General features: G+C 34.5%; 1 protein-coding gene and 1 long non-coding RNA gene across 9 annotated transcripts in view; both read right to left on the reverse strand.

The window, feature by feature from the left end:
• Nucleotides 1–6,322: 6,322 nt before the first annotated feature.
• Nucleotides 6,323–10,836, reverse strand: LOC149530714 (uncharacterized). The gene is made up of 2 exons (XR_016359157.1): nt 10,711–10,836; nt 6,323–6,787 (listed from the first exon to the last, which is right to left on the reverse strand). It is a non-coding gene; the product is annotated as an uncharacterized LOC149530714 (long non-coding RNA).
• A 3,611-nt stretch (nt 10,837–14,447) lies between these two features.
• Nucleotides 14,448–17,164, reverse strand: part of LOC149530715 (26S proteasome regulatory subunit 7) — a 59,632-nt gene continuing 56,915 nt past the window's right edge. For all 8 annotated transcript variants that reach the window (XM_089811420.1, XM_089811416.1, XM_089811421.1 and 5 more), the window contains 2 exons: nt 15,128–15,303; nt 14,448–14,912 (listed from right to left, as the gene is read on the reverse strand). In XM_089811420.1, coding sequence (XP_089667546.1) covers nt 14,755–14,912; nt 15,128–15,303 — 334 coding nt within the window. In that variant the 3' untranslated portion in view covers nt 14,448–14,754. The remainder of the gene's footprint in view (nt 14,913–15,127; nt 15,304–17,164) is intronic.

Consider the following 17,164-nt stretch of genomic DNA (forward strand, 5'->3'; position numbering starts at 1 on the left):
ATCTTAAGAGTTCATCTCTTTACAATTGAATTCCTTTGTACCTGGAATCTTGAGGGTCCCTATGGAGTGTTTGATGAACCTTTATTGTAAAATGCATCTCCTAGAAGACATTGCAGTGTTTGTTTCCTATGCCCAGTATTTATTGCTACCATGGTTGAACTGTATCTTTGCTAGCTTATTCTCTTTACCCTTGATATAAGTGATCTCAAAATCATAATCTACTAAACCTGCCTCCTCTAGCAAGCATTAAGGTTGGGTTGAGTGAATACGTATTTCAATACATGATGGTCTGATCTAAGTTCAAGTGGTTTTCCCAATTAGGTAATGTCTCCACATCTATAGAGCATGGAGAATGGTTGCTATCTCCAAGTCATGAGGTGCATAATTTTTCAACTTCCTAGATTCATAAGCAATGACCTAGTCTTCTTGCATCAGGACAAACCCCAATCCTTCTCCCGATGCATCTGTCATGGCCTCAAAATGACCCTCAGGATCTGGTAGCCTAAGTATTGGTACAAAAATCAACTTATCCTTTAAGTATTCAAAGGATGCTTGACATTTTTCAGACTAGACAAACTTCTTCCCTTTCCTTTGCAGGATGGTGATGGTGTGCTATCCCAAAGAAATCCCTAACAAATTTCCTATAAAAGCCTACCAAACCCACAAAGCTCCTAACTTCAGACACATTCCTAGGCACCAACCATTCTTTGATTGTCTTGATCTTAGCAGGGTCTATTGATATTCTCTTAGTTGATATAATATGCCCTAAATATTGGATGTCCTTCTAGTAAAAAGAACACTTAGATAGCTTTCCATACAACTTATGTTCACATAATATTTGCAACACTATCTCAAGATGTTTCTCGTGTTCTTCCTCATTCCAGGAATAGATGAGAATATCATCGATAAAAACTACCACAAATTTGTCTAAAAAATCCTGGAATATACTATTCATGAAATTCATAAAAGTTGTAGGGGTGTGTGTTAGTCTGAAGGGTAAAACTGTTAACTCACAATGCCCATACGGCTTCTGAAAGTGGTTTTTGTTAGGATTAACAAGAAAGAAATAACAATTACAAGCAAATATAACCAATATCAGAAAATAATAAATCACACAAAAGAGAACACAAGACACCAAGATTTAACGTGGTTCACCAATTACTTGGCCACGTCCACCAAATAGCGAGTCCAATATTCTTATTATCTGGTGATTACAACCTGATTACAATCAATAATCCCTTAAACCTCAATATTGCTACAAGAAGCTACAAAATCATCATACAATATGAAATCCCTAACCCTACACCATTTCATACAAGTTTTTTTTCTGCTTACAAAATTAGGGCTAGAATAAGCTTACCAATAGAAAAAATATAACTCTTGATGTCTTTTACAATAGTAAATTCATTTTTGGCTTTGGGGGCATTGCCTCTCAACCTTGCCCTATATCATGATAGGGAACACATCTAGAGTCATTGACCCCAAGACCCTGCAAAGGGTGTTGCCCCTTGACCTCACCTAGGATGCTGCCTTAGGGACCCACAAGGGGTGTTGCCCCTTTACCCCTAGAGCATGGAGGTGTTGCCTCCAAACACCCATAGTAAATCTAAGGGGAAACCATGCCGAATAAAGTGGGGAAAAGTTAATCTCCAAATTTGATTAGGCTCCACATCACAATACTTTTGTCAATATCCTCTTCCTTAATCTGAAGCTAGTGATAACTTGTTCTCGGGTCAATTTTGGAAATATTGTTGCTCCCCTCATTTGGTCGAATAGATCATCAATCCTGGGGAGGGGATATTTATTATTGATGGTGACTTTGTTAAGAATTTTATAATCTATGCAAAGCCTCATAGTTCCATCATTTTTCTTAACAAATAGTACTAGGGATCCCCAAGGTGAAACACTTAGTCATTTGAGTTTCTTATCTAATAAATCTTGTAACTAGACCTATAATTCCATTAATTTGATAGTGGTCATTTGGTATGGTGTTCTTGATATGGGCTTCACCCTAGGTACCAAGTCAATAGAAAAATCAAATACCCTAGAAGGGGGTATCCCAGGAAGTTCCTATAGAAATACACCCTAAAAATTCTTAAAATATGGATACTTTTTTGTGAAAGATTCTTTCATCCCTTATCTAATCTTCCCATCCTCAGAAATATAGTCATCATGATAGGTGGTCTCTAATGGTTCCTGTAGATTTTCTATCTTACTACAAATATTTCACACCCTTTTCTCATGCATCTCTTAAATTGCATACTTGATATCTGACAAGGTTTTACTTCATGCATTATCCCTTGAATTCTCAAAGGATTTCCCTGGTTGTCTAGGCATTCTATTGTCTTTGCAAGACAATCTACCTTTTCTTTGTGCTCACTGAGCCAATTTATCCCCATAATGATATCATAGGACCTAGAGGTGCTACATACAAATTAACCTCGGAAGAGAAATTTAGGAAGTCTACATGTGCCTTAAATAGACATTGATCTACTTGATCCTTTGACTAATTTGAATATTCAACAATCTAGGGTTCGACATAAATCATGTTCTTTTGGGAAACCTACTTAATAATTTCAAGAGATGAAACATTTGGTGGCTCTATTATCAATTAAAATAGAGATGGGATTTCCATAAATCTTACCAAGGGTTTCTGTAGGGCCCAATTGTTGAGCTGTGTGTCGGTTATCCAAAGCTGCATATATCTTTTGCTAAAAGACAGCCAGTTTAGGAGGTAAAGGAGTTTGAGGTTGTTGGTTAGAGATGCCTATATTGGTACATTGGTTGGCATAGTGGTCTCCACCACATGTGAAACAACCCATAAATAGTCATTTCCTCTCACTTCCCTTGTTTCCACTACCACTTTTAGAGTTACCTTTAAGCTCTTTATTGTTATTCCCCTTGTTTTTAGTTTTGTTGGGCTTAAAGTTTTTTTTAAAAAATTGTGTGCCCCTGAGGCAAAATAGTTGGTGCTCCAATTTTCCTTCCTTTTGTTATCACGAATGGAATCATCCCTCTTAATTTTGTGTTCTTGTTGGATGGCCCTCTGAAGAGCTTCCTCCATGGTTCACAGGGCAAGAACATCAATTGCTCCCCCAAACCTATTGTTTAGCCCATGACAAATTTCTAACCTGTAGTTCTTATCTTGTTAATATGGAAGAAGATAATTTAGTAGTCATGTGAACTTCTCCCAGTACTCATGTACTTTTAGATCTCCCTATTTTAGGTTCTAGAAGTCCAATAGCTTTTGTTCAGTGAAAGTTTGGGCTAGTCGTCTATTTTTTAAAATAGAGACAAACATGTCTTGGGTAGCATCAGTCACCTTAATATTCAATTCTATCTTGGTGTTTCCCCACCAAGTGGTTGCCTCTCCTAAGAGGTGATAAATTTCCCAAATTTCTTTGGAGGTTTCAAAGAAACTTTTTATCTTGAAGTATTGTTCTATCTTGGTTAACCAAGCCTCTACGACTTCACTAGATTTAGATTTGAAAAATCAAGGGGGTTTAATTTTGTTACTGTTAATTGATAGATCGCTAACAATATCCTATTTATTTTGTTTTTTGGACTATGTCTTAGGAAGTTTGGTTCCCTGTTCACTATGAGAAGATAACTCTTGCCCAATTCTATGAGGGGGAGAGGAATGGGTATCCTCTTGTCCTTGCCCAAGTTGAGTTGCTAGGGGATTCATTCTTTTTCCCATATTTTTCATCCTAGTTTGGCTTTCCTGCAAGACTTGGACCAATAGGTCTGTGGGGTTCGGAGGAACAGAGTTATGGGGAATAGAATTTGCAAGGACAAAATCTTGAGGAATGGTCCCACTGGACATCTCATTCTCTACATTGTTCATGTTTCTTGTCATAGTGTTTGTTTTCCTGAAATATACAATTGACTCCTTTATCAATATTTTGTTTTCATACATATGCTCCGAGAGAGAGAGAGAGAGAGAGAGGATACAATTATGTGTTCAAAATAAATTAAATACAAACTATCATTTTTTCTCAGTATCATAGAAATATTTCTCTTCCTACAACTGCAATCATTCTTTTCTTTTTTTAAAAAAATTCTAAGGATATAACAAAAATAGCTTAACATAAATCATTTTAAGGGAATTGGACACCCTATTCTTTGGTATTTTGTATGTTTCCTTCCTTGGACATATCCTATCCTTTACAAGGTTTATAATAAATCATGAGTTGATTTGTTTTCTTGACATTCCAAGGCTCAATGAGTTTCATTCTCAAAATTGCCTTCATGGCAGTAGTCCATCTGACTCTCCCCTTCTTAATCTAGAGAAAAGCATGGGCTAAAGTTTCATCATCCTTGGGTACGGAGTAGAGAGAGTAGTCATACGTTGTCATGTTCTTAATCAAATGGAAGAATATGAGGTGGTGGGATTTCTTTCAAGGAGTAACTTGGGTGTACATCATGTTTTCCATTTAACACTTCATTTTTCAATTTTCTAACTAAGATAGTGATGAGCCCAAGGTTCAATGCCGAACCCAATGCTCTAATACCGTATGTAACATGCTAAATTTACCAACCTTTTTAATGGATTAAAAATAACATGAATAACACTTCCTTTCAGATTCACAAGAAGAATAGTTATAACAACAACATTATCATTTACACATGAAAAATTATTTAATTTCAATTTATATATTCAAGAAAAAGGAATAATAGATTTAACTGATTCTTAATCCAATGAAAGAGAAACTAATCTCAACTATAACAACCATCTATAATACATAACTTTAATGCAAATAATATAAAAGTAAAATACCCTAAATGTAGTTATCTTGCATGTAGATCTTATCCTTGAGTTGTGCTAGCCTTGGCATCCAGAAGAGATGAGAAGCATTGCCAAGGGCTTAACCTCCCAACAGTGGACCCTTAAGTATCCCACACAATCTCTACTGAGAAAGGCCCTCCCTACCTTGGGATTAGGCTTGGGACATGACTGTCCACCCATTGAGCATGCTGGTGTTAGAGGTTCAACTATATAGTCAACTAGGCTTAGGATACCTTCCATGCACCTATTTTCTAACTACTAACAATCTTGACCTCTAGTGATCACACCAACAAGCATGCCACTAACCTACCTTGTTGAAGGATTTGTTTGGGCACTATGTACCTGATCACCCACTGCTCAACTACCATGAGCTGACTCGATTTTGAAACAATTTTATTCTTTTGTATTTGTTATTGATTTTCTTTCTCTTATCATGCAAGGATAACCCATGGTTCAACGCTTTATCAATAGACACCCTTCATCTCGACCATGTTGGTCTCATTTGCTAAATCTTTAGGGTAATTGTCTAAATATTATATAATCACAGACAATATATTATGCCCGTTTTCGACCTGTGTCATACAAAATATTCATAATACTTAAAATTTATTCTTAACTTTCATAAGGGTGTTGTCTGTTATCTTAGAGAGTATATAGCACATACCTCTGTATAAGCTTGCACTGTCAGATATTAATTCAAGTTAAATAACAATTCTGAAAGAAAAAAATGTGTATATACAAAGTGTCACAGGTTGCTTGATCTAGAGCATATTTTCAACTCTTATACAAGAAAAAATAAAACATTGAGTCATTTAAGATCATAAGCTCTATCAATGTTAACATCGCCTTCTTAAATCTAGGCTAATAATGCAGCCTCATTATATCAAACTTAAAATCATAATTAAGTAGAAATATTTCCATGACCTTGCTATAATGTCACTTCTTAAAATGATCGATTGGTCTTAAAAAAATGTTGGTGGAACAAGACCCAAGTTGCTAATTGTAGAGCTAAGAGTTGCAAATAATTTCCTAATGCCTTACATGACACCTTTATGCTTGTATCTTCCAACAGGAAGTCTAACACCCAATGACAATTATAAACAAGAGAATTCTTATGGTATGGTACGATGGTGACGGCGACTCAATGTCTACGGCAGAGGAACTATCCAAAGCAATAAGGAAAAGAAATAGCACGGTGCATGTGACTGCAAGGAATATGAAGGATTTTGTAGGGGGAAATGAGGACGTGTGTGGAAATGTGTAAATCAAAGCAAGTAGTATGAAATTGTAAGAACTCTATCTATAATATGAATGTTGCTTAATATGAACCATCACACAAAAAGATCTTTGCTTGCTTGGGTGCATGCCCGATTACGAGCAACAAGTGTGAAGGTGGAAAGGAGTTACAATATAAAAGCCATCAGCACATATGTGGTAGTATTATTGAAATGGCCACAGAACAATATAATGCTTGATGAATTATAGAAATATGACTGCTCAAGATAGATTAATAAAACTACTACCAAGGAGAAATAATAACTCATACTAATATCTTAATATAAGAATATCATACTATACCTACCTATACATGTATGTATATGTATGTACACACATAGATATATGTCTGTGATATTCGAACGACGCATCTAATGTATACACCATATATTAAGTATGTGCATATACATATGCAAGCATATGTAGATATATGGTATTGTTATATTAAGATATGAAAAATATCACATGAAGCTTTGAGATCTTCCAAAATATAAGGTAACACATTAGCTCTTTAGTTTTTTAATTTAATGCTTAGCGATCTTTTCTTTAATAATACATGTTTATTGACCGGTTAGCTCATGGTAATCCATAGTATACTCTTGTTGGCCTATACATTTACCCCTTAGCCTTGGTGGTTAGGATTCATACATGTCAACCCATAGACAAATTGGTGTCCCTCGCCCAACTCCTTCTCTAGCAATGCTTCCCTCCTTCGACATGCTCCTACAAAAAAGAATTTCCACAATAATAACATATTTCTCAATATAAATCAAAGTTTTTGTGTTTTTTTTTTGGGAAAAGTGAGCAAGCCATTGAATATATTAATAAATTTATAAAAAAGACTAATTATAAATCAAAGTTACTGCAACAAGTTATCATTTTTAATAAAACATCCTCACAACTAATCACCATTTCCCTTGCCATGAATTTATAACAAGTAACCAAATTTTCCATAATTTCAAGATAACAAATAATCATTATAATTTCATGACAATTAACTAACATGTCATCTTCATATGAAATTAGAAAAAAATTGGGATGTAACAGGAAATCTTAACCTTGAGGATTTGATTGAGTAGATCAATGCATTAGAACAATATTTTGAGTATGAAGATATTGAGGATCCTGATAGGGTCAAGTTTGAAAAGGCCAAACTGAAAGTTCATCAGAAGATTTGGTGGAAGAGATCCAATTGGAGCGAAATAGAAGAGGAAAGGATAAAATCACAAGATAGAATCGAATGGTGGATAAATTGAAGTGAAAATTTATTCTCATTAATTATGAGTTTGATCTAAAGCAAGCGAGAAAATATATTCAAAAGTATATAGAAGAGTTCTATCGAGTCCTCGTCAAAACATGTCATGTTGAAGCTGACAAGGAGAAAGTTGCATGTTACCTTAACGTATTGAGGTCAACTATTCAAGAGTAGTTGAGTTTGGTTAGAATGAATAGCATTGAAGAGGCATGCAAGCAATCTTGGAAAATAAGAAGGCAAAGGAAAGTAGTAGATAACAAGAGTAGTATATTACAGAAAAGGATAAAAAGTTTTACCGCTATGTCTACAATTATAGAGAATGAATAGATACAAGCAAAATTGAATGAACTAAAGCAAATATTGGTTGAAAGGATAAAAATATTGGTAATGAAAGAGCCTCTTACAACACAATTAAGAGCATCTTTAGCACAATTATACTAAAGGGTAGAGAATGTTAGTGCCTCAAAAAAAAATTACAAAACTAATTGAACCATTAGATGGAAAGAGAAAAACAATAGGAAGAAAAACATAAGAGCAAGAAATAAAAAGCATTTAAAGACTGACACATGAGTTGCAACAGACAAAAAATTAAATGCTCCCACAAAAAGTTGAACTAAACTACAACAAATACAATGGGGTATATATAACAAAAAAATTGGGGTAAAATGATGTAGAGGAATGAATAGTTGTGTCAATGGTTACTGAATTAAATGAAAGTCTGAGTAGATTACAGGAAGCTTAATGAATACATTGTTCAAAACTTAAATGCTTATGCGAGAGAGAGAAATGCAAATAGTCTACAAAGTTAGAGAACTATTTGGCATCTAAAGGAATTCAGCATCACATTGATGTCTCAATAAAGGCATCATCTATCATTCAAAAATGTGTGAAACTATGGGAAGCACATGATTGTCTGGATAAGGTTGCAAAAAAGGTGAATAAGTTGCATGGAAAGGTAAAAAGTCTAAAAATCTTGATTTGCCAAAGAGTGCTAACAAAACAAATCAATACATCAGAAGTGAAGATTTGAAAAAGATGGAGGAGAAAATGAAGTATGATTTAGACCAGTTTCCTAAGGACACATTTGAGGCGAGCTTTTTGGATTTCACCAAACCAATGATAACCTTGAATGTAACATTGGATGAAGCATTAGTGTCAAGTTCTTTTTTTGAGTATGAGATGCTAACAAATTCACAAGTCACTTACCATGCATTACAACAAATAGGACTTTCATCATATGGAGAGTGAAGCACCTTAGAAAATCTGACCTAATGATTTCATAATATGTATTGTATAACATGTATTCCCGAATTCCTTTAGGTTTTGTTTTTTCTCTATTTGTAATTTCAGGCCTATGATGTACAACTTCAAGCTTAAAAATTTTTAATAACTTCTTCCAGAAAGGCAAGTGATGAGGTTGAGAGATTCTAATTTTGATGTTGACATGTCACAAATTAACCTGAAGCTATTGTTGCTCCCTTATTTCTATAAAAGGAAATTTAACTTCATATGCAAAGTGTTCTAAAATCTTGTATTGACTCTTGAGGATAGATGAAAAAGACTTACTTTTGCATACTAAATTAGAGTTGTGTATTGAATGAATTGCATGATTATATTTTGAAAAGTTTGACGAAGATCTCATCATGTATTATTAGACATTATCAATACACATTATGTTGTTTCTTATTTTCATGTTTTTCGATTTTGTGTATGCTCTATTATTTTGTAATTTTCTTTTTGTATATATAAATTTAGAAAATGCAATTGCATATTAATATTAAATCACATTGACAAAAAAATAAAATATTATCAACTACAGTTACGATTTTGTAATATGAATGATGAAATACAGTAATAATTTTAATAAATGCCTAGTAAGTGTTTGTGCTAAATCTCTTAAACTTGTCAAAGCATCTCATCATTTTCATCATCAAATTGAGAACTTCCTTGATTCTTGTATACATTTCTTTACTAAGCATACCTATGCTTAATTGTGTCTTAAAGCTACATGTACATGTGTCACTATCATTCATTCTATCATTGTTAATTGTTCCACTTTGGTTTGAAGTGTTGCCCACCCCTCTTCTTTCACATTTGAACTTCCAAATTATTAGTGCTCTATCATAAGGAAAGCTTTTGGCATCATACTTAGATGTATATAGCGACAAGCAATTTTTCGAATTTTTGTCTAGTTTGTTTCTCATCTTTGACTTTAAGAAGCTCAAAACACTGGAAACTCTAATCCTCCGCCAAACTCAATATCATGTTTTGACATAAGTTTGTAGAACTTTGATATTGAATCACATAAAATACACTCTAACCTAGAATTATCCAAAAATTTGTTATTGAGCCCTCTTTGCAAGAGTTCTTTCTTTTTATTGTTCATTAGTAGTTATTGTAAAACAAATTGAATATTCTTTATTCATAGTTTAATCAAAATTTCTATTAATAGTGTGTCCATTTAATTGTTAAAAATTACAAATTGGTGTATCAATGTTGTTAGCTTCTCATGCTAATCAATTGGATCCTTCAGGTGCCAATATGGAGGAAGCACAATAGACATGCTTCAAGTATTTTCTCACCATAACAATTACTATATAATCTCTTTGGAAAGAGAAGAGGCAATTTCCTTCACAGGAGTTACAGAGTCAATGATCTTGCTAAAAAAATCCCTTGTAACATTTCTTTCTTGCTTCTTGGGGCACTTTCCCAAATCCATAACTATGGCAATATGGTGCAGTGGTAACTCAAAAGCATGTACACTTAACACACAATTCCCCCTTTGCATTGGTCTATGAAAAAATAGTTGGATTATTCAAATCTATTAGTGTTTGCCTCCTAAGAAAAATCATCTAATAATATTGGTTGGGATTGATATAGATAACTAAGGGTCATAGATGCTTGTTTGCATAGCCCACCATAATTCGCAAAATATATAAATCCACCTTGAGTTTTTTCCATAAGAAGGTTCATTTCCTCTACCATGGGAAGAAGACCTACTAAAGTTAAAATCATCTCTATATCACTTAAACTACGAAGTAAGTACCTTTGTCTACTCTGTGGCGATGTTCACGCATTACTCCAATCAAGGATGGATATTTTAAATAAACTCGATGCATTGGTCCATCCGAAGAGATCCATATAGCGTCAACATCCTTGAAGAAACTTCTTCCCATCAAGTATTCCATCAACAAAAAATTTTAATTCCAAAAACCGTTTTCAAGTTCAACAGATGTATGAGTAGAGCTCTTTGAGTGAATTTTCAACATTTATTACTAGAAGATGCTTTCAATTTTTAAAACTAGATTCATTATATAGGTCATGTAGTGAATGACGACCATCTAGAGTGAACAAAAAGTTTGCAACTTTATGTAAAGATCATTCAACTAACCTTGCATTATTGAAGCTTCATTAACTCCTGCACAATGTTTTGGCAATCATCAAGTCACCAATACCTCCATATTCAATCAAAGAACTGTTAAGTAGTTGAAATAGAGTTTTTGTTGCCGCACTTTCCTTCATTTTAGCAACAAAGAGTAGGTAAGGTTGGCAAACATGATTTTGTACAATATAAACATGCATGTATATCATGGACATACTATTGTCATAACTTCGTCTAAAGACGATCCAATAAAGTTCAACTCCTATTTTTTTTCTTGATAACATGTTTTCCAACCTCAACAAGACAACTTGCTCATTCACATCCAATATTTACTATCCAATGATTGTTAGGATAGTTAGAAACTTCCAGAAAGTCTAATAAAGTACTTATTCATGACTAGTTTATGAAAGCACAACCTCTACTCAAAATATAAAGCAACACTTAAACAACTTTTCCAAAAATAGCTCCAATGGAACCTTTACATTCAGCAGGCTATGTTTGTATTTCAAATGCACATTATATGCTAAGGCATTTTTAACATGCTAACATTATTCCTTCAATTTTATCATATCACCATTTTTTCAATTCCATCTATGATTTGTTTTTAACTGTTGATATGTTTTTCTATGCTGTCAAGTTTTAGCTGCAACATATTTTCATTGTTATGTTCCAGCCACAAATCTTACATCTGCATTGTATTGGAGGGGGGTTTATTTGGATTCTACTCAAGCTCGATTAACAGATATTTTGACACCCAATCAATTTGAAAAGTCAACATATCATCATCTATAACATTCTCACCCAAGTGAAGTATCTCATTTCCACTATGCAGAGTATCAACTAGAAAATCTTCTTCAAGTTCATCAGCATTTAAGACATCAGGATCACTGCCTTCTTCAATATTTAGTGCAGATTGTGAATTGAGAGCTCCAAACCAACCAAATTGTGTAAAAATAAAAATCATCCTTAATTATATTTTTACCAATACATATTTGGCTAAATCAACGAGAATTTTAAATAGTCTGCAAGTATTTGGTGAGTCCAACTCAATTCTAACATGTCTTAAGTAAAGATAAGACGTATCCAACCTCAACAAAACATATCCATCATAATTTTCTGGGCAATTTATGAACTGTGGTGTATTAAGACATGCTTCTGAAAAACGTCAAGCAAATTAGGTCCTCATGCAAATAGAACTCTTTATGTCTATTGACAAATTATGATTGTCAATTAAGACGGGTTTCTGAAATTGCGCAAAAAAATTAATAGACTACTTAGAAAATGTAGGTTTTATTAGCAACATTTCAATACAATTAATTAATTAATTATAAAATTGTAGAATAGAAGCGTACTTGACCAAAAATTTATTAAGACAGTGAACTGGCCACACAGTTTCATCCCACTTGGTCGCCAATTTCGAATTTCTGACAGGAACTATTTGCCACTAAAGTTTTCTTTACTTAGCTCACGTCAAATCAGATGGACGCACATATCCTATCTAAATATCAGAACATCCTTTCCCTAAGATCAAATTTTTATCAGATATTTGACACCTTCAATAATAAATGAATAGCAACTAAATGAGCTTCAAAGTGCATTTGTTGTAATATGGACAAAATGTGCATCCTTCAGTGAAAGAGACATCTATGCAAATTATGCAGGTTCTTTGGGTGATAATTGTGTACTTCAAGCTTTGTTTTCTTATTGGGATCTAGACTAATAGCATAGGGTGAACAAAATGCAAATTATTGTTACTTGCTCTTCCACATAAGTATAATACGATGGTACTGATAAAAATGTTTATGAGACAGTGAATTTGCATTGCCTTTGATAAGAATGGGCATATTAAATCAAATCCTTAAGTAACAATACGAAAAAATCGAACTGTTCTTAAATCAAATCCTTAAGTAACAATACAAAAAAATCAAACTGTTCTTAAGCTTGAACATAATCCACTTTCTCAACAGTGCACTAAACATATTGAGATAGAAAACCACATCTGCAAGCATGCGCGACAACAAAATATCCAGCTCCGTTACTATTTGGCTTAAAGTATAACCTTCTAAAATCTTTAGCAGTGAAGTTCAAAGCTTTTCAACACTTCTTGCCTTGTACGAAAAACTTTTCAACACTTCTAGCCTAAAACTACTGAAAAAATTATGCCTTACCATTATATTAGTTTTTAATATTAATAGTCCAATCTTGATAGATAATTTTGCATGGTAAGTGGTTCTAATTTTTGGCCGGCAGTTGCATTTCACTCATTCCACCTTTCATGAATGGCAATGCATTGATTATTGGCCCAACTTAATTAGACAGTGCTCACTCCTACAATTCGAAAAAGACTGGTCATAGTTGTGACTAGTTCTATTTTTAGCCGATATTCTCATTGCATTCATCCTACCTTTCGGCACTAACAATGCATTGATTATTGGTCCCAAATTAATAAGACGGTGCTCAGTATTACAATTCTGTAAAGACTGGTAATGAGAGAATTTCAGGTACCCATTAACTACATGCTACTCCGAATTTCTATCAGTGTAATGGACATGTCTGAGAACATGCTTAAAGACTTGCAAGAAATGCAAATGACCAAGTACATTGATGTTACTTTAGCAATCATTAATGAAGTTGAAAGGTCCCACAACTGAAGCAGGTGTAAAGGTGAGCATAAGCACTGAAGCAAGCAGGGCAACGATGATGCCTACATGACATGAAATCATATGGATAGGTAATTTTGCATGGTTAAGTGGTTCTAATTTTAAGCCGACAGTCTCACTTCTCTCATTCCACCTTTCATGAATAGCAATGCATCAATTATTGGCCCAACTTAATTAGAGAGTGCTCACTCCTACAATTCGAAAAAGACTGGTCATAGTTTTGAGTGGTGACCAGTTCTAGTTTTAGCCGACATTCTCATTGTACTCATTCTACCTTTCGGCACTAACAATTCAACAATGATCTCTACATGGCACGAAATCAAATGGATCCCACCAAGTGAAGGGCATCAACATCTTGATAGAGGACACAAGCAATTATGTAGTTAAGACAACCTCAGTAGTATTTTAGCTTGCATTTGCATATAGCTGGGCAGGGGCAGACACAAAGATGTCATGCAATACTTTCTGTTGCTCAAAAACGCCTGTAATCCTGCACTTTTCAAAGACATATATCACTAGCTTTTATAGATTTTGTGTAAATATATTCCCTATGGCAACATATTACATGTCTACAAATATGGCCAACTTGAATTTGTGTAACATGCAAATTCGTTCATGTTCATCTTTGCAAGAAAAATTATTTAATTGCTTGGCATTATGAGCATTGTTTACCCAGGCTGCAAAAATTAGTGGTTTGAATCTATACTCTATTTATGTCCAAGGCTGGTTAGTTTTTGAGCTTTGGGGTCAACAAATAATGTGTTTGGTTTGGGGCAGTTACAGGGCTTTGCGACATTACAAATAAAATTCTTTCACCTACCTAGACAACAATCAAATGGATTTTAAATGATACTCGAATTTTCCCATCATAATTAATCAATATATTATGCAACCAATAACAAAGATTAATTTCAAGGAAATTAAAGTCTTCATTCCATTTCAGCAAGGAATGTTCAGAGCAGACATTTGTGAGCAGCAACATTGTAATAAGAAACGTCAGAGAATTTATTCTGAAGGGCAAAGAGAACTTTCCTAGACTGGAATAATATTAAAATCCATAAATTACTTCAGAATGGAGGAAACAAATGTTCAAAAATGATTTTTTGCCATAATTGCAATATATTACCATCATCAACAAGGTTGCAATGAAGATGCAATTAGAATCTTAGAAGGCAACCAGAATAATATTCAAATTGATAGCGTAGCAAACTTTTTTTCATGGTGCTCATGCAAGAATGCAATTATCTAGATACAAAATTCAATTATTTTGCTGCCGTAAACAAAGATGGCAGGAATTCTAAAGCACAAATACATCTATATATTTTTTGGCCGCACAAACATCACCCAATGCAAAACATCCAATAGAAGATATGGCATGCACAATACCATATTATTAATTGTACACCATGTATTTTGGAGTTGCACTGAACTTCTGATAGCCTTTAATGACTTTATTGACAGCTTCAAGAAAATCCTTCTCAGTAACAGTCTTTCTACGTGCTCGTATGGCAAACATTCCAGCCTCAGTACACACACTCCGTATATCAGCACCTGGAAAAAATGAAAACCACAGGCTTAGTTAAATTAAAAGTTGCTCCAGCTACTAAACCAACCCCCACAAAATTGAAGAATCTGATAGATTCCGACCTTGTGACCAAACCGGAAACAGTCATGCTAACAATTATTTAAAACATTTACCAATTTAAACAGTATGAATACATTTACTGTCCCTATTCAAATTAGGGATCAAATGGCACTTAAGTAACCTGTTGAATTAGGGCATAAACGTGCAAGCAGCTCAAAACGAATGTCTCGCTCACAATTCATAGTGCGTGTATGAATTTTAAAAATCTGTGTTCTGCTTTCTAAATCAGGTAAGCCAAATTCAACTTTCCGATCCAACCGACCAGGCCGCAATAATGCTGGATCAAGAGTATCAGGCCTACACATTGACACGTGAAACAAGAAGTGATGTTGTTAGACGAGGGCCCACGTCAAAAAATTGTACAAGTATTTACTCTTTACTGTGTTACAATAGAATTGAACAGGAGCAAACACAATGATAAACCAAAGCATTGTCAATAAAACATATACCCCAAATTCAAAAGCTTGTTTAAAACACCCGTTTAAATATCACAAGAATATAACCAAACAAGATAGTATTTAGTAATTGAAGACAAAATATACCATGATTTTAGAAAGTCTCGTGTCTCAGCAACAAAGGTTTATATTTGATTGCAGCATAGAGTCACTTTATTTGTTTCAATAACTTTACACCATGTTGTTATTACAAAGCATTATAGTAACTACACCAATATGACTGTTAGGCAGTAACATTTTTTTCAATCCTACAAACAATTCAATGGTGTACTCTTACTCTCTCCCTCCAAGATCGAAAGTAAATGTTGACGGACAATCATAGAGAAACCCATGAACTACAGGAACCAGACACTTCGTGCATAACTCAAAATGTTCCCTTGTTATGACTTCTGCAGGACAGATCAACCTTGGAACCATTAAAGAGGTAGAGACCATGGTTCAAATAGAGGCCTCCCCAAATGGCCCACTTATTAAAGCTTCCTACAATTAAGGTGAAAGGGAAGACACCACAGTGGAAACTATAGTGTCTCCTAGAGGAGGCACGAAGTTTGATGGAACACTTAAAGAGGATTACCTTCAATAATAGTTTTACAAAGTTAACTAAACCAGCCAGTTTTCTGGCAAACAAGAGCAAGCATGAGCTTGTTTTCGTTCTCATTACTCTTCCCAGCTCCACTGAGAAGTATTGACCCAGACTAATGCTGCATTTATTAAAGGGCTTTGATTTGCTGGCAAATGGAAGAACAAGCATGAGCTTTAGCCTTTTTCTCATTCTCATTTCTCTTTCCAGCTCTGCTCAGAAGTATTGGCCCAGACAATGCCAGTATTCATCAAATGACAGACCAAGCCATGTAGAAAGCCAAACCGAGGACATAGTTCCTTGGCCAAACTTTTGCTAAATATGGCTTATGATAATTTAAAGGCCTAACATAGTACTTTAAAGGGGCTCATTTCAAAGCAATAGGGAAGGAGAGTAAAAATTTCTCTTCATCTGTGGGATTCAAAATAGTTAAATTCTAGGTTGGTAATTGGCATCATAAAAAGAATCTAAGAATGTTTCTGGATTCAATTGTGTCACTGTTTTTGCATCAACATTTTGGATCACACCCTACGATTCATGTTCTCTATCATTCATCCTGATGATGGATCACAAAGTGTAATCCAAACGTTGATGCAAAAACAGTGACACAATTGAATCCAGAAACATTCTTAGATATCTATGGATTGTAGAAATCTGCACTCTTATCATAAAAAGAAGTCAAATCAAAAAGAATGAAATTGACAGTCTACAATCTTCCAAGAGATTGACAATGATATTCTCTGGAGTGTAGAATTCAGACTTGGAATTAATCAAATTAATAATCATAGAGAAACAATGGGTGCAAGGCAGTGTTCTGGGACTCTGCGAGTCTGAGGCAGAGGTGGACATTCCGAGGCAATTGGCCTCTGGACTCGGACTCGGCCGAGTCCCAAGCCCAGGACTCTCACCAGCAGCAAACATAATAAAGTGAAAAATTTAAAATGCACAAGGACTTAAGTTGCAAATTTTCGGCTGTTATAACATCTATTTGACCTAAAAAGGTCATTCCACCATTTGGTTATGCTTGTGATAGAGAGGAAAGAGTTAGAGAAGAGTATTGGGGTTTTGAGAGAGAGATTAGCAAACCGGTTAGCTCTCTCGTATCAATTGTGACGGTTTGTGC

The sequence above is a fragment of the Cupressus sempervirens genome, chromosome 11, assembly GCF_028749045.1.
Source record: "Cupressus sempervirens isolate cs-2001-9-10 chromosome 11, ASM2874904v1, whole genome shotgun sequence".
Taxonomy (NCBI): Eukaryota; Viridiplantae; Streptophyta; class Pinopsida; order Cupressales; family Cupressaceae; genus Cupressus; species Cupressus sempervirens.